This window comes from Anas acuta, chromosome 8, assembly GCF_963932015.1.
Source record: "Anas acuta chromosome 8, bAnaAcu1.1, whole genome shotgun sequence".
NCBI classification, from domain to species: Eukaryota; Metazoa; Chordata; class Aves; order Anseriformes; family Anatidae; genus Anas; species Anas acuta.
In genome coordinates, this window is record NC_088986.1 from 1,947,416 (window position 1) to 1,965,193 (window position 17,778).

General features: G+C 48.2%; 1 protein-coding gene across 10 annotated transcripts in view; it reads right to left on the minus strand.

Annotated features, from left to right (window-relative positions):
- Positions 1-12,716: 12,716 nt before the first annotated feature.
- Positions 12,717-17,778, minus strand: part of LEPR (leptin receptor) — a 35,469-nt gene continuing 30,407 nt past the window's right edge. For all 10 annotated transcript variants that reach the window (XM_068690125.1, XM_068690124.1, XM_068690123.1 and 7 more), the window contains one exon: positions 12,717-15,762. In XM_068690125.1, the coding sequence (XP_068546226.1) occupies positions 14,947-15,762 (816 nt within the window). In that variant the 3' untranslated portion in view covers positions 12,717-14,946. The remainder of the gene's footprint in view (positions 15,763-17,778) is intronic.

The window sequence follows — 17,778 nt, forward strand, 5'->3', positions numbered from 1 at the left end:
GAAGAGAACAATGTTGAATGAAAGTTTTGTACCACACTCATAAAGGGAAAAAATAAAATAAAAATGCCCCTATAGCAATTTAGTTATGTTGTGGTAAAATGAAAAGTTAGTAACTGGCTGCTGGATTTCCACAAAACACATTTAGGTAGCTTTTTAGCATGCACAGTACATATCACTAATGACCAGTAAAAGTTCCATTTTTAACTTTTTTCCATTCTTGAATAAGGTGGAATTTATTTCTGTAGGTTTAATGTAAAAGAGTGTAAGGCTGCTAATAGTTATAACTCAAACGATGGCTTGTATGTACTGTATTCCTTCCATTGCCTCACATCACAAACAAGGGTGAAGAAGAAAGGTAACCTCCAAGAATACACGATGCTGCAATGCCAGATATTTTACAGCAACTGAAAAACGTTCCTGTGAAATCGTTTTGCACCTTTAACACTTATCATCTCATCCTTTTCTTTGCCAATAAAATACCGCTCCTGACATTTCCTAGCCTATCAAGCCTGCAGTCTCAAAAAAAGAAAGATTTGCACCACTTCATCTTGGAGAGCTCTTCCTAATGTACTTTCTTGGTTGGAAGTGGAACCCAGGATGCTTGCGTTCATTTGTATGAGCTGCATTTTGTTCTCATGTAAAAGCAGGATATCAGAGGTAGGGGCAACAGGGACTCAGCTGGGTTTCTGCAGAAACAGGAGCTGTCACCTTGCAGTGGCCACCTATCTCTGTGACCACCTCCAGTTCCTGCAGAGCAACACCACTTTGTGCCGTACTGCTTTAATAAGCAGCTCTCGGGGGGATAATTCACCCCAGTGCAAAGCCACAGTGGCCAAAGTAGCCTGTGTGGCACTGTGTGCAGGAGCTGTGAGCCTCTGCAGCTCTGGTCTAACCTTCATAGGCCATCACCATTTCCTCCCGCTCAGCACTGTGTGTCTGAGAAAAGTGTATTTCCCACAGCCACCCAGTCTGAGTCAGGAGACAGGACACCAGAGAAGTCACCACCTGGTAGCCTGTTCCTCTGGTTGCTCGCTGACAGCAAGCAAATACGTACGTAAGGCTCCGATGTGAACTTGTCCAACTTCAGCTTTCAAGCAGTGTTTCTTATTGTGCCCTTCCCTGCTGAACAAAAACTCTAAGAGTATTTAACATGGTAATCAAACCACAGCTTAATCCTCTTTCTGGTAAAATAAACAGATCAAGCTCTTCAAATTCCTTATACATGGCATGTTCTCCAGTCTTCAAACATATATTTTGCTTTTTTTTTTTTTTTTTTTTTTTCCCCTAGGCCTGTCAAAACCTGTAAATACATTTTACAATATTTGGGCTGCAAAACTATTTCTAGTATTCTGATAACAGTCTTATCAGTCCCATAAATTACATTGCCACTCTCACTCCCTGCTTCCTATTTGCACAGCTAAGGATCACATTAGCCCTTCTTTTGGCATTTGAAATAACATTTTTAGCTTCACACAGGAGCACTGAGTAGAAGCAAGGTGATTTTTTTTTTTCCTCTGTATGCTGCCTTGTTCAGAGAAGCACACATAAAAATTCTGATGAAAGTTATGGAGTGTGAGGGTATAAATGTGAAAATCTACAGTGAGGTTGAGGTCAGCAACCCTTCCATATATTCTGCATTTAATCTCCATGTTCTAGGTTCAGGTGATTCCCACATTTCCTTCCTTGCAAAATACATCTCAACCTTGAGAGTTTCATATAGTTTGCACTCGAAGAAAACTAATAATTCTTGAAATAACGGTAGCTTTGGCTAGTGAATTCAGTGCCCATCACTTCTGGTAAGGAGTTAAGTCCTTGATTGTTGGGTTTGGAACATTTAGGAACATCACCTCCAAGTTCTGCTTAACTAAACGAGCACTGACTGTACCTATCACGACAGGACAAATATAATGGCTCTAATCCTAAAAGAAAACCTTGTCTTCTTGACTACAAGTCCAAGAAAATGAGAACCTTGCTCTTAGCCCCCCGCAGCCTCCAGGCAGCGTGCAGTACCTTTTAGCTCCCTGGCAACAAGACCATCCACCAGTTGCTTTTTTGGGAACACCAAATGAGCTCTGTGGTCTCCCAGTGGATGGCAGAGCTTCCCCCGGTGGAGGAGAACCTGGCCATGACTGCCATGGTCCTCCTCTCTTCACAGATCTCCAGCCTTCTGACATCCTATCGGAAACAAACCCTGATAGCAAAGGCTGATACTGGGAGGATGAAATTAAGAAATTTCTTAGAGCTCATGCTGTGATCATATCGCAGGCTGTGTTATTCTTATCTTCCTCTCCCGAGTCTGCCAAGCCTACTTCAAGGAGTCGTCCGTGGCATTAAGATATTCCACCGACCCTGAGAGCTCATAATCTGCACTGCAGCTGAATGCTGAAAGCTGCGAGCTTTACTGGTCCTATACTGCTGCATTACTTACCAAATACCACTCCTGAACACAAATATTTCATTATCGAGAAGCTCCAAACATCCTAAAAGGCTCAAGGCTCACATATTGTGACTCAAGTCACAAGACTGATACCCTGCCAGCCAAGAGAAAGGATTGTGTGTGACTTACGCAGACTAATACTACATGATCAGTGCTCTGGCCATGCTCTGCAGATGTGTCTCAAACCTTCAGACACACACAGTGGCAGGCAAATCCTGAATCTTCATCCCTCCTGGGGGCACACCAGGTTATCCAGGTGGTGTTCACAGCCAGGCCCCCCCGTTCCTGTACGAGCCCACGGGGAAGCTGCCCAGGGGCCTCCTACGAGCACCTCTCCCTGAGGTAACGCTCAGAGCCCAGCACAAATTTAGGCCAAGGCATACAGACGAAACAGTTTTAATGGCAGCGATGAACTGATTTCTTCCTCAGGAGGTAGGAGGGAGGCATCTGTTCTCATTCTCCCTCAAGTCGCTTCACGGTAAAGCTTTAGGCCCTGGGATCCCACTGCCTTCCACACAGGAATTGGCAGGGAAATTACTCAGAGGCTTCGAATGCTGTCTGGAGGGGGACATCTATGTCCCAGTAATGGGCCTTGTTCCTCCACCGTGTTCCTCTCACCCTGCCGGTCAGTGGCCTGCTGTCTGCTGACAAACCCCAGGTGCCATGTGGAGGCCACGCGCAAACGGTCGGCTCAGGCAGCAACGTGAGCATTTTTGGATGTGCTGTTGACACTGAGCTCTCACTTACCAGGGTCTGAGTAATGTTTTTCATCGTCTGCAGGTGATGACTTGATTTCTGCTCCATTCTGGTGTTTCATGACCTGACCAATATTAGGCATGTCTTCATCACCTCTCACGGTGCAGCCTTGAAGTGAGTGGACAGGGAGCTCGCAGCACTTCAGACACACCAGCGAGCATACAGGACACTGCCAAACGCCACCTCAGCACCACCAATAACCACCCTAAGCTCTAATTGCCCATAAAACCAAGTGCAGTGCTCTCACCTTGCTATCACTCCGTGCTCCGAGCCCACCACAGCCAGAAGGTGACCCAGCAGGATGAAGGGCACCACTGGTGGCTGGCAGCCGGAGGAGGGATGCTACGGCTCTGTGGTCAGCAGGTAGAGCTGTCACAGGACCAAATCCCAGGATATGCAATGAAACAAGGTGTAAGTGCCATTAAATGTCACCATTACTGCTCCATAAGGCCACATCTATTGAGCTTTGCTTTCTCTACAACAACAAAAAAATAGGGCAATGTATATGCAAAAGAGGATGGGAAAAATCCCACCTACCAAAATAGGCCACGCTGTTGCATCCATATTTTTTTTTTTTCCTCTGAAGAGACTAAGAGAGATAAAAAATAAGCTGGCAGATGCTAGTCATTTTGCTTAATGCACTCAGATACCTTGGCGATAAATGTGGTGGGAGAGCTTGTATAGAATAGAATAAATGGCTTCAGCGAGGTATTGTCAAAACAGTAAAAAGAAGATATGTTTCCTATTAAAATAGAGAGGGAGTAAAAGCAAATGTGTTTTTGAATGAGGACGGCTGGTATTAGCAATGCTAAAAATAAGGGGAACACAGCCCTTACTTCACTGCCAAAAAGAAAAAGGAAAATTTTCCTGTCTCTAAGGTGAAATTACTTCCCTCCCCCAGCCGTGCCGTGCTGCTTGGTTAGCTGGCGTCGCACCACAAAGGACACCGCTGGCAGAAAGGTTTCTCAGTTCCCGTGGCTCCTGTGCCCTCCACCATCCCAGAACTGCCACTGGGGAGGTGCTTCCCATCCTTTTCCTTTGCAAGACTTTCTGTGATCCCTCCAGAGTTCCTTTTCTCGCCAAAAAGATGACCAGGAGATGTCTTGCTACTGCCAGCACCACGTGGAGAAGGCGCCCAGTGCCTCACCCTTTGCTGCAACCACCATGGCCTTGTCATCTCCTCTCTCCCCTAAAGGCCTTGGTACCAGCAGGGGAAATAAGGTGAGAAGTGATGGGAGGCTGCAGACAGGTGGGAGATTTACAGGGCAGCATGGAAATAGGGGGAGGAAACAAATGCACTGAACTCAATAAGAGACCAGTGAATTAATTCGTTGGGCACAATTAATGAGTGTTTGTGCTCCCACCTCTGCCCTTCCACTGCAGCTGACATAGCTGAGGAAGCTCTCACATACCAAACACAGGGGAATAGGACGGGCTGCGATGGCTGCTGTGATCCTGAGATGAGGCAGTGAAACCTACCCTCCACATTTAATACCAGCAGAGTTGCTGCTTTTGCTTCCAAGAGCTGAGAGAAGACAGGCTGAGCCTGATTCCCGATTCCCAGGGCAGGCAGGTCTAAATTCAGGCAGCCCCACCACCCGGCACACCACCTGCTGTAGGAACAGATCACCTAGGTTTTCTTATGAAAAACAGCAGCAGCTTACTAAACCTCTGAAGCTCATTTTATTAATTTAGAAGTCTTCTAACATGCAGTGCAGCTTCTAAACAGAGCCTGGTTTCTCTGCAGCCCTAAAGCAAAGCTGAGGTCAGGGTGCAGCCACGAGAAGCCCTCGTTTATCAGGCAGCATTGCTGCATGTGTAGCTCCCAGCACTCAGGATGCCAGGTAGGGACATGGGCCAGGTGTGGCACGAAAGGTTTTGTCCTTATCTAAGGCCAGCGAGGGTAATTCCACTGGTGACCTCTCCTTCTGAAGGAAATCTGACTGTAAAATTTGGTTCTCACTGCCAATGTAATATTACAGCCTCTATAGACCAGGCTCTACAAGGGAGGTTGGGCACCGGGGGAATTCGTAGCCTTGGGGCATCGTAGACATTAGCTGGGGAGAGCTGGATGCTGTGTAAATCACACATAACGAAGCAGAAAAAGACACCAGCAGGAAGGTGGATGATTTTATGCCTTGTTGCCTTTATGCCCCAGAAATGCTGGATGTTCCCATTCATTCACATCAAGGTTCAGCAGCTGCTTTCGTGATAGGACCAAAAGGCACCACTGCCCCCGAAGGATCGGCATTGATTTCACCAGGGAGGACAGGACGAGACTGTTCCCTTCAGGCAGAGTATTTAGCAAGGAAATAGCAAGGATGCCATTTATCCAGCGTTCTGCAGCTTTTCCGCAGCCTTCCTTGTTTACACTGCTGCGTACGAGCACTTCGAGCACTTCGCTCCTCTTCCTCCCCCTCATCCTCCCAGTGTTTGCTGGCAGGGCTGGCAGGCACCGAGAGCTGATTCATTCAGCCCAGCCCTACAGAAAACCTAAATCCCCGAGAGGGTCAAAGTGAAAAGTGCTGGGCGATGGTCGGGGTGACAGCCGGCAGCGGGAACCTGCTGCTGGACATTAATCCTCCTGGCGAGGGCTCCCTGGCTGACAGCCCAAACCCAGCCCAGTTTGTAAAACTGGCGGAGGGAGGGCTGCTCTGTTGGGTAGATGTGGAGGAATTCTGTGAAAAAAAAATAGCCACCGACAGTGTTTTTCAGCTCGTCTTGCATAAGAGACAAGGCTGGAAGGCCCCTGTATTTTACAGAGGAACCAGCTAAAGATCCCTCTAATAAACTGATCTGATCACAAGCAGTACAAGAAACGAAGCCCTGATGTTAAAGCTCGCATCCTTCTTCCATTGGAAAATGGTTGGTTTTGCAAAGTGTCTGTCTTCCAGCCACTTAATGTGAGTAAACCATATTTTACATGGAAGAGGAGAACGGATTTACTTTGAAACTGATATCAGAGGGCCAACCCTACTATAAAACACAGGCTAAGATCATTTATCCTTAGCGGATACCTGTTACAACCACAAATTTTGATAAAAGTCCACCCCAGTCGTTCAGTGTGCCGTGCTTTCCCCACTCCAACTGATGCAGTCCCAAAGGACACTCCTTGCACAACCCATTTTCCACAGCACAGCACGGTTTTGCCAGCTGCACCGTACCCTGGCCCAGCTCTCAAAACCCTGGTTTTGAGGAGCCTGCTCTCACTGCCCTGCTGCGAGCAGGGAGCTCCCAGGGGCCCCTCCAGCCTCGGTTATTTTACGATTCTGTTCACGCAGTATTTTTTCTGGCACGGTATTTGCAAAATCACCCACCCAAACTGGGTATGTATTCATCCAGATCATCTGTTCTGCGTGCCGTTTCCTTACGGCTGCCTAGGAGAAAGCACTTGGAGGGATCTCAAGTAAATAAATAAATAAATTGGCTATCACATTTTATCAGATTTAGGCCTGATCTGTTCTACTGAGGCCCCTATCGCCCTTGCCATTCCTCCAGGCACATTCCCAAGCCTCCATCCTGAGGTCAGCCGTCCTCATGCTGGGACCAGCAAGGCGATGGGGCTGCAGGGAAGGCTCAGGCAGGGGCCGTAAAGACCTGAGAGTGCCCTCAGCACCCTGCCAGGTTGTCTCACCGCCCTGCAATGGAATTTGTGGTCTTGGATCATTTATTGCGTGGACTTATTGCCAGGAAGGGATTTACACCTTCCTTCACCTTGCAGAGCTCTTTCTTTGCTCCCGATGACAGCAGCCACATCACCATCGCTCTATCAGCTGCACGAGGCACGTGCAGCAATATCAGCCCATCTCTCACATTGCCACGGGTACTGAAACCAACACCTCTTCTGAAGGCTTTGGCTTCCTTTTCCAGGTCTTGCTCTGCAAGCGTGAGCCTAGAGTGATGTCTGTGACCGGGCCGGAGATGCCTTTCATCACACAAGTCCATGAGGTGTCCAGAGGAGAGGTCCCCACCATGTCACACCTCCAGCTCTCATTGTGTTTTCATCAGCCCTGAAGAACGGGTGGCTCCAAGTTGCCCGTTAAGGGCCACAATTCGATTTGCAGCAAATTTTGCAGTGTTTTTGCTGAAAGAGATAAATCCAGCAGCAGGATGCACGCGGCCCTTTGTGCTGGCTGCCACCGCTCCCGTGCTGCTGAGCCCTTTCTCCAGTCACTCTCTTGGCTGCTGACATATTGCTGCTCTCCCTAGGAATTGTGCCTTTCAGTGACTGGAGCCAGAATTGTTTTTTTCCTCTTCTGGGTCTTTAAATGCCATAAACAGGGCCCGAGCCAGTCGCAGCTGTTTGCTGTTACCTGCCCTGCACCTGCTCTGCCTGGGACCCCGTGCTGGGGCAGGCAGACACACGACCTGCAGCTTCAATCTGATAAACGCCCAGCAAAGTGATTTTCCTGCCTGTCAGGAGGGTTACGAAGATAAGGTCTTATCTGGCTTTCTTGTCTGCATCTCAATTTTTTTACTGCTAAGATTTAGAAAAGCACCTCCAAAAAGTCTGCCTAATTCAGCCAGGGTACAGCTGCACTCACAGCAACAGTTTTGCAAAATAATTTACTAGACAGCTAACTAATGTCAGCTCTCTAAAAATAAACCCATGCACTACCCATTTAGACTTTAGACCCCAATCCTGTGATTTTTTTTTTTTTTTTGTGACAAAAGATCCCCCACTGAAGCAAGAAAAGTCCCTCCATCCTTCCTGCACTGCACTACAAAAAAACAGAGCAAATTAAAAAAGAAAACCAAAACCTTCTCTGATTTAGCCTGATGATAACTGATCCAACACAAACGAGGTGGATGAAAACAAGACCAAATAAACATCAGCTCTCAGAGCAAGGAGCACAAACCCTACCCCTGGCAGCTCAGCAGCGGGTAGGGGCTGCCGTGCCAGCCGAGGCCGTGAGCTGGGTGGCGCGTGTTACGCTCAGCGCTGAGGGTTTGTTTTGCTCCCGCACGTGACGGCAGCAGCAGTGTTTGCTCTCTGAAGCCCCCTGCGCTTTCCCTTGGATTCAGCAGTCGCCGAGAGGAGCGCCGAGCACGCGGGCAGCTGGCTGGTGTCTGACGGGGATGGCACCAGCAGGGTGGAGGCTTCAGCGATGGATGCGTGGGGTGCGTGGGCAGCTGGGAAAGTGTGGGGCAGGAATCTGCTCTTCCCAATGCTGTCAGCATCATCGCCGAAGCAGAATTTCTCCTCCCTTTGCTTGTTACAGCTAGGCAAGCTTTAAAGAGCTCGTTTCTCACTAGCAGTGGGCTCTTCGCATTTGCCTCAGCCCCTGACCCCAGCCTGGCTGTGTTTCTGGGCCCCGTCACCGCTTAATGGCTCTGGACAGCACTGCGAGGGGGCCACAGAGCAGCGCTCACCTTGAAATAGAGCTTCAGATGTGCTGAATTTAGATCTCTGCAAACGCTCGTGCAGTTTTACCCTTGCTAATGCAACAACGTAGGAGTGGCTGCTGCAGCTAGAGAGCTCCATGCGGTTTAGAGAGCAATCTATTGAAACCCCAGACAGGAAATTGGATGTTAGTCATCGCGGAGCGATAAGGACAGGGCTCCTAATTCACCATCTCTTTTCAGATCTAACTGATCAGAAAAAAAGTGCAAAAGGGACCCATGTTTATGAGACGAGCAGCAAATAAAATGTGGCATACATGTTCAGGGTGCATTCCAAAATCCTGTGAAGTGAAAACAAAACCAAACTCAGCACACATCCCTCAGATACAGCCGTAGGAAACGATCTCTCTGCAGCCATAAATCTGTACCTGGGACCTTTTGCTTTAGGAAAGGGGTTTTCATCACCGCGTGGCTGGGGGCAGAGGGGTGGCAAGCTGTTCTGGCAAAACAGCCTCAGGTCTCTGCACCTCGCTCCTGACATTAGCTGGGCTGAAAACTAAATAATTATTTCATTGCCAGGCTCTTCTGGCCCAGATCTTCAATCATCATTTGAAGCTTGAAGTAAGTCACGGCGTGTGTCTTTCCACCACAAGCCCCAGCCCGTGCCGTGTCTCCTGCCCACCTATGCGTGCGGCTCCCAGCACTGCCTTGCCAGCTCTGATTTGGGAGAACTAACAGCGAGCCTGTTCCTTGGCTCCCCCATCACATCCATTCTTCTTCACGAAGCGACGTCGCTGACAAGCCGCTGGTTTCAATATTGAAATGAGTTTCCCTGCTGAGAGGCAGCTGTGTAAAAGCAGCACCAGAAAGTTTGGTGTTTGGTACCTGCCCTTAGTGCTCTGCTCGGGTCTGAAGACATCAATGGATGTTTTAAAAAACGTTTTTCAAGTGAAATGAGCTCAGTTTGCATTCGGAAATGACCCGTCCGTGACTGTGCAAAGAAGCAGCGTGCATTGCAGGTGGTGAAAGACCAGACGGGGCACTCTGTTTATGGCTGCAGTACAAGCAGGGGTGTGCGCTGCTGGGACCTTGACCACCGGCAGCCTCAGCACAGCCCAGAGACCTCGCTGGCCGGGCTTCTCATCAGCATTAAAAGCCCCCCAGGATCTCCCTTCCTCTGCCTCCCTCCACTGTTTGCTTTTCCATTCATTCCCCAGCAGCGGGGCACCGCATTCTTCCATAAGCCATCGAGGCTGATTTTCAGATTTCCTAGTGAGAGTTTCTCAGTGCCTCTCCCTGCTTTGCTGATGACAGCTCTTGCATAAGAAGCTCCTGATGGGTCGTAATTAATTAGAGTCTCACACAGACAATTCCCTTTTTTTTTTTTAATTTAGGATAATTACTGAACAGAATGACACCTGCCAAAACCAAGTGGGCACCAGGTCAAGCAGGGAACTCGGTGCTTTATCACATCAGGGCCTTCAGATCTCATTCCAGCCTAGACAAAATTACCTCCTGTCGCTTTCCCAGCAGAAGGAAGGACGGAGGAATGGGACACGCAGTAGAAATCTGCATTTCCATTAGGTGTTCTGCAGCAGGAATCAGGAAGTGGAATATCCTCAGCAAAAGCCCAGTCTGGGTAACTATTTGCAGCACATACTGTTCAGCTCTGTATTTTTAAAACTCAGACCCGCAGGAAGGTTTCTCTGAAGCTTTGGGGAGCCCAGGGAATGCCTCCTGTGACTGCGAGGGGCCGGGAGGGCTCTCGCAGCACCCCTGCTCTGTGCCGGCCTGCGCTGCTCCCAGGCCCAGGCTCCCCTTTCCTCCTGAGAGAACTGCTCAGAATCATTAAGGGAACGCTTTTATAACCAGCAGCCGTGATTCACCACCAGATAATGCTCTTAGATGACAGGTTCCTCCAGGGCAGGGGTGTTTTGTTCGCTCTCAGCCTCTCGGGCCCTCCACCATGGCCTCCCCGCACTGAGGCCTAGCGGAGCGCTGCTGGGGTGCTGCGGGCAGCTGGGGCCTGGCCGGGTGCTCCGGTCCTCCCCCAGCACCTCCCTGCTTTCTATGTACAGATAAACGCATAAAAGGCTCTGTACTGTCTCCTCCTGCCCCATTTCCCCAGCCCCATCCATCCGCCCAGGTCAGAGCAGGGCCCCTGGGCAGAGCCCCGCGCTGGCAGAGGCCCGCAGCAGCTGATGCAGAGGGAGGGATTTGGTCCTTTCACCCAACTCCAGGTGACAAATGACTGAGGATGGGAGCAGCAGAGAGCACAGGGATATTCCAGCTCCCTCACCAAAGATTCGTGTTCAGGATGAAGCCACCCCCAGCCAGGCGTGAGCCTTGTCCCTGCCCGGGACCAGCTGCAGGCTGGTGGCACCTCCATCTGGGAGCCTCCTGACAAAATCATCCCGTACCATACAGCAGCTCTGTCATCTCCAAGGTCTGGTCATGGCAAACTGCAAAAAAAGAAACTCTGAAGATTTTCCCCTTTTAAATAACAGCTCGGAGACCAGGCTCACCCATGGGAAACCACCGGCAGGGGCATTACCGCCCCTCACACACAAAAGCTCTGGAAACTCAGACAGACAAACTCAACGTTAACATCTACAACAAACATTTTATTCACAAAAATAATTACAAAATTCTTCTGACGCTGTTGGAAGGTGGTGTTTCAAGTTATATTCTCACCAGTGGGAAATGATTACTGCAAATGTTCCAGAAGTGAACGCCACATTTGGAAAAGAAATCAGTTCCCAGTTTATGCAAGAGGAAAAGCAAAACGCAGAACCCATTTCACTGCAGACTTTCAAATCCAAGGCTGATTAGACAGGTCAATGACTCAAAGACAGACTAACAAATGTACAAAATGGGGAAAACAATTTCTTGCTGCTTCACACATCAATCGCGCTAAAAAAAAAAAAAACGGGCAGTTAACTTTGGCTGCAAATGACCTGTGAAAGAAATAGCAAAACATTAATTTTCTTAGATAAATGAGCTAGACTCTTGAATGCTCTTCAAAATTAATTTGCAGGAGGTTAATATTAGGGCTTAATGTGTACTTCTGAAGCTGCACATGGATCCTCCTAATTGCTTTTCCTGTTTAAACCGAAAAGGCCTTTCCTTGCCACAGAACCATGGCAAAAAATGTAAAAGAAAAATGTCTGCAAAATGACCGATTTACTTGCACTGGTAGAAGAGGGGGATAACACGGAGTTATTTGTAGCCGAGGCATAGGTGTGTTTGTAGGAAAGCATTAACGAGTTCACTACTAGAGCAGAAATGTGCAGCCAAGGCCTGGGTGCGTGGTGGTGCCGTGCCCCTGGGATGTCCAAAATGCATTTCTGTGGCATCTCCCTTCCCTCACTGTGCTGCAGGGAGGCAACAGCCAAGATCCAGCCCCGGTTCACAGACCAGGGGCCTGGCACAAAGCCACTGAGGGAAAGCCGGAGGGCTGTCTGCCATGGGAACAGCCCTCTGAAATTAGGAAATAGCCGTGCTCTGACACCTGCCCATCTCTGTCACCCCCAGGAATAAGCAAACGAGATTTGCTCCCGCATAAAGCAAGGGCATGGCTGCCCTGTGGAAAAAGCAGACTGCTGTAAACACGGAATAAAACGTTACCTGATGTGGCACAGAAGGCACTCAGCTTTGGTAATGAGTAAATTGACCTAAAACTGAGGGGAAAAAATCACGCTGAGAAAAGGCAGCTGTAGCTGTAGCTGCCCACGGGCAGAGCTGGGGGATGCAGGGCACGCAGGCTTGGGCCTCATACAGAAGTGAAGAAAGGTGAAGAGCGGGATCAAAATCCTGTTTGATAGCTCTGAGCCACATCAGAGCCCTGCATGGAGGGGACAGGATTTAAATCCTGCCTTTTCCCATGTACTGCAGCCCAGGAAAACCCTCCTGGACTCGCTCTTTGGATCACTCCCATGCCTACGGGTGCTCCCGTCCCAGCAGTTACTGGATGAGGACTCACCATGAGCACTCAGTGATAAAATCAGTGTCGGTTTTTCATTTCTCAAGAAAGATCTTCAGATGCAACCAGACAACTTTGCAGGACACAATACCTGAAGGAACCCACGCTCTGTGATGAACCATGCGTTTATTATCCCAGTTTATGGAGCTGCAGGAGGTTGATGGACGAGAGTGGAGGTTTCCCACCCCCGATTCTGAAGGAGCGCATGAGGGGTCCCTGTGGAGGTGCCTGGCTGCTGCTTCGTGTGCCCGGGGGATGTCGGGTTTGGTGGGCAGCTCCTGGGCCCCGCAGGCTGTGCTGTATCACATCCACACAGCAGTCGAAGTCGGTTTTTCTTCAGAGGAGCTCTGGTTTAGCGTTCTCCTGCTGCTGGCTGCAGAAGCACGGCTCACTCCAGCAGAGCAGCAGCAGGTACGGGACCTGCGACAAGGCTGCCCAGCCCCACAGGAGCCCTTTCAAGACTCTGGGCTCATCCCTGCAGCTCCAGGTGCTCTTCCGAGTGACAAGTTTTGGTCAGCTATCTCCCCACACACCCCCTTTTTCTGAACAATCACATCAGGCCTGTGTCATATCAGCATTCAGAAACAGACACCCAGCGAGAACCAGGCTAGCAGCTTGTTTGAGAACAAGTTGTGGGTTTTTTGTTGTTGTTTTTAAACCTTATCTTAAATTTAAAGTGCAACTATATAACTTGCTTTGGTCCCTTCTGCCCCATTGGATTTCTTATCACTAATACATTAAAAGATCTCCACACTTCTACTATTTACTACTGTTGCTGAATTTTGCCCTTTTGTTTTTAATTCCCCAATTAAGTTTTACAGCAATTTAGCTCTGGAATACACAGTGTTTTCATCTTTCTTAGCTTTTCAAAATAGCTCTTTGAAAAAGTACGTATACAAAAATATTTATTAGCTATGAGATAGAAAAAATATATTTGGCTTCCAAGTGTGTGGTTTTGTTTACCTACAAACACAGCTGGGATGCAAGATCTGATTTTCCTCCTAGCCAAAGCTGAGTGGAGCACGGCTCCTGAACTGACTTCATGTCCATGGAGCCAGGCTAGCTCCCTGCAGATCAACAATACAGGATTCTTGGATCAAATTACTATCTTTTTTTACTGTGGTTCTTACAAAATAAGTTTGGAAGAGATGCTAGTTTTACCACAATATCATTTGTACTAGAACCTCATGGTCAGCAAAAACATGGGTGCCTTACTTCCAAGCACACGGGTTAGCCAGGTAACACCCTGTGGTTGTGCAGCCCCAAGAATTTTGACTCTGCTCCTCTTCTTGCAGCACCAAAAGCCCTTCCTTACTGAACAGTCGCTCCTTCAGGGTATCTTTGATGTGCTGAGGCACCGCTCAGCCCTCAGCCTCTGCCCTCACAGCTCTTCTTACAGCTCTTTGATGCTGCTGCTGAACATTTTCATCTTACTGAAAAAGAGACAAGGTAAAACCAGCCCCAAGTTTGCCTCCGCTGGTCACGGCCTCCCTTTCAGCCACTGAAGGGCAGGATTCCCACTGCTTTTTCTTGTGGACCATCTGCATACTCACAGGCTCAATTAAATGCAGGTGCCAGCAAAGCAATCAAAACATCGGGATTTTGGAGAAAAACAAACAAAGCCACTGGTATCTGTACAGTACCCGAGTTTGTACACATCCGAGTTTCTCCCCCCAGACAAAATGTGGGCACCTTCCGTTTCAATATGCCCTTTAATGCTATGCTTTAGGCCACTCCTTTGTCTCGTCCTTGGACTCCCCAAAAAAACCTAGAGCAAGAGCAAGCTCTTTCAGTGCTGTTGGCCAACATGTTAAATTTATTATTTTTTTTGATGAATCAGAGCTGTGTTTATTCGGGGCACGAACAATGGCAATTCCCAGCCACTGAACAGTGTTTGGGAATCTCCACACGCACCTCCTCTGCCTCTCCCAGCTGGAGGAAGGCTCCTGCCACACGCTGAGGCCACCCGGCCGGGGCTGCTGTGCTCTGCCCGCACAGGAGCCATGGAAGCAGCACCAGGTACAGCTCCCGAGGGCTGCCAAAGCTGCCCACAGCACAGAGCCTGGGGGCTGAGAACTGTGTTTGGGTCGCAGCCAGTCCCTACCTGAAATCCCGTGGCACAAAGCCCAACTGCAAGGGCAGCTCTGCACCGGGGTGCTCGGATGTGCACCTAACAGGAGGAAACTATTTGGCACCAGTGGCTAATTACTTATATTTATATATCAAATATATAAAGGAAGGCCCCTCGTGTGAAACTTAGGTCAAGAAACAGAATTTTCTTCCTGCTGAAATCCTGGGACTCAAATGCAGGATTAGTCACACAACTTCCAACCAGGAGAGCTCCTGAAATAAGTCAGGAGAGGGAAAAACGGGAGAACATATCAACACCTAAAAAGCCACGACGAGTACCGAGTTATGGTGTGAGGACTTAAGAGCTGTTCTCTGTGGTGTCTTGCACCTTGGCGGCAGGCATCTGGAACTGAGGCATGTAGGGCACAATGGCTTTGTAGTTAAAGCTACTTTGGATAAATGTGTTTAAGCTAGGAGGCGTGTTCCGAAGGAACCCCACGTCTCTGAGCAGATCAGCTGTGTGGATCTGACACATCACTCCGGAACTCTCCGTTAAAAAAATGTCACTCTCTCTTTTTTCAAGTGATGCTATCCCCAGGTAATAGAGGCTTCGCTCAGGACTGCCTCCATCTGGGAAGGTGTCATCCTGATCTGAAGGCTCTGAAAACCCCTCTGAAGAAATCAGGGAAAGGGAAAGAGTCTTGCTGGGCCGACTGCCAGGCTGATCAGGCAGCAGGAGGAAAGCCTGGTTTCCCACCTCCCAAGATCTACTTGAGAAAGCACCTGCAACTGAGGAATCTTCGGCTAAGAAGCACCTCTCAAAGCAACTTCTGAGATTCTTCTTCTCTTCATAAAGGCCACCGGATCTGGAGTTGCTGATAATAGTAGCGTATCTTATGTCAGACTGCCTCATAATTTCTCCAGCGATTTGGTCATTGTGAAAGCTCTCAGAGAAGCTGCTGCTAGTGAAATGGCTGCTAGAACAAGCAGAGTCGTGCTCAGAGTCTTGAATTTTTGTAAACATGGAATTAATGACTAAAAAATCTTGTGTATCCTCTTGTTTCAACACTTTGGTAACACTGATGTCTTCCAGCACTATTTCTGGTTCCAGAAGAAGAGGCTCAAATGACATTGCTTCAGGGTGCTTGATAAAAAGGTGCTCAAAAGTTTCAGGCTAGAAGAAAAGATATATTTTAATGTTCATCTGTTATTTAATAGCTTTAGTTCAGTACGAAGTTACTGATCTTAAGAACCACAGACAAAACCTCCATAGTTTTAGTAAGAACATATTGAAAATCCCCTAAAACACATTTCCTCTTTTCTTTATGTTTGTGTCTCGGTGAAGACTGAGGGGAAAGACAAAGCCAGAACCTCTTCGTGTGGCAAGTGCTGCAAAGCAAGCGTGCTGTGAAGCACCCAGTCCTCCAGCCAAGACAGCATGAGGTTTAAGCTGAAATACAAGCAGCCGAGTGGTCCCAAATGTTTTGACATTAATAAACATGCACATACTGTTAAAAACACACGTGAGTGCTTTGCAAGACAAAGATCTTATACCCTTAGATTTTTTTGGCTTTTTATTGAGGCTGTATAAACAAATGATCTTAAGTCATACACATGCCAACTAAAGTAACTTTTTCTGCTAGGATTATATTATTTGGGGTCAAATTCAGTCTTTCTGTAGCGTTTTTAGAGCATTCCCATCTAAGTAACAGCTCTGCATCTGAACTGCACGAAGAGAAACACATTTATTTTGGAGAAATGTGTGCTTTGCTACTACCTAATGTATATACATGTAAAATATACAACAGCGTGAACTGAACAGAACAGAACTCCTAGCTACAAAGGAAAAGTCACTTGAAAAACCATGTATTTCCTAAGGAATTCAAGACAAAACAAATAGATAAAAACAGATTTTGTGTATATTAGCAAACCATATTTTACAGCAGGAAAGCTGCCAAAACAACCAGGAACGTGTCAAAATACTTAGGCTGCTATACAATTATAGAAGAGAGTACTAACTTCCACGGCTCGGGCTGCTACTCCAGCCTAGCTCCCAGCAGTGACAATGCCCTCGTGTGGCAAAGCCTGTGAGCAGGTTTCCACCAGCTCTGGTCCTTGCCCACACGAGCCCATCACCTTCCCAAATTGGCATCTCCCAGGCTTCGGATCGTGTCAGGAAGCACATAGAAAACTGGCCAGCTATTGAAAGGAGCTGTGGGGTGCTACAATGCTGTGTGAATCAAGCTGTACTAACCCTACCTTACGTTGCCCACTGGCAGCTCCCTGCTTCCTCACCAGCTTGCCGGGGACTCACACAGGCGCTGCTGTGTCCAGCAGACAAGTGGTCTGGGCAGAGGACACTGCCCCAGTGGCATTTTCCAACAGGAGACAGAGGCCAGCCAGCAATTTTGGAACAACCTGACCACCACACAGCTCTCCTGCCACCAGCAGCTGGTCTGTCCTGAGCAGGGACAGTTTATTTCCTTCTAAAACCTGCTTCCCTCTTCACCCCCACCTCCAGTAGCTGTTCTCATAAATGCATACAGGCACCACAGAAAGCACGTCAATAGCATTGCCTGCAGAGATTAAATACGTCGTGTTGCAAGACAGGTAGGCTGTTTGGCAAAAGCCTCCATCTGCCAGCTCAGATGTCAGATCAAATACAATGTACAATCCAACATCCTGAGAAAACAAAACCAGAGCACATCAAGAATTACAGAGTAAGCTGGGTGAGCAGGGATGGATTTCCACAGTATACACAGATATGGTATAACCTGGGCACAAACCGTGTTCAACAACAGGCAGAGCAGTTCTGTAAAAATCAGGATGAAAATCACAGTCCCAGGTCACCAGTTCCCAAACTCTGCTGACCAGATGGAACAGGATCCGAACAAAGAAGGAATTTCAAGCAATGTTGTGTTTTGCCCTCCTGGTCAGTCTAGGTTTTACTTTGCGTTTGTCACAGCCTTGTCAGGAGCTCTCACACACAGCAGACTATCTCTGTACGCCAGTTATCACGCCTGAGACAGGTTCAAGTCGAAAATATTTTGCACTCTAGTTGCTAAACACAGATACAGCAAAATATGCTGTTGGCCTAATTCCATCAAGACCAGATTGTGACTGTACAGGCTTTTAGCTTCACATGCTGCAAGTAACCCTGTGGACTTAGCAGGGTAATTTAGATATGCAT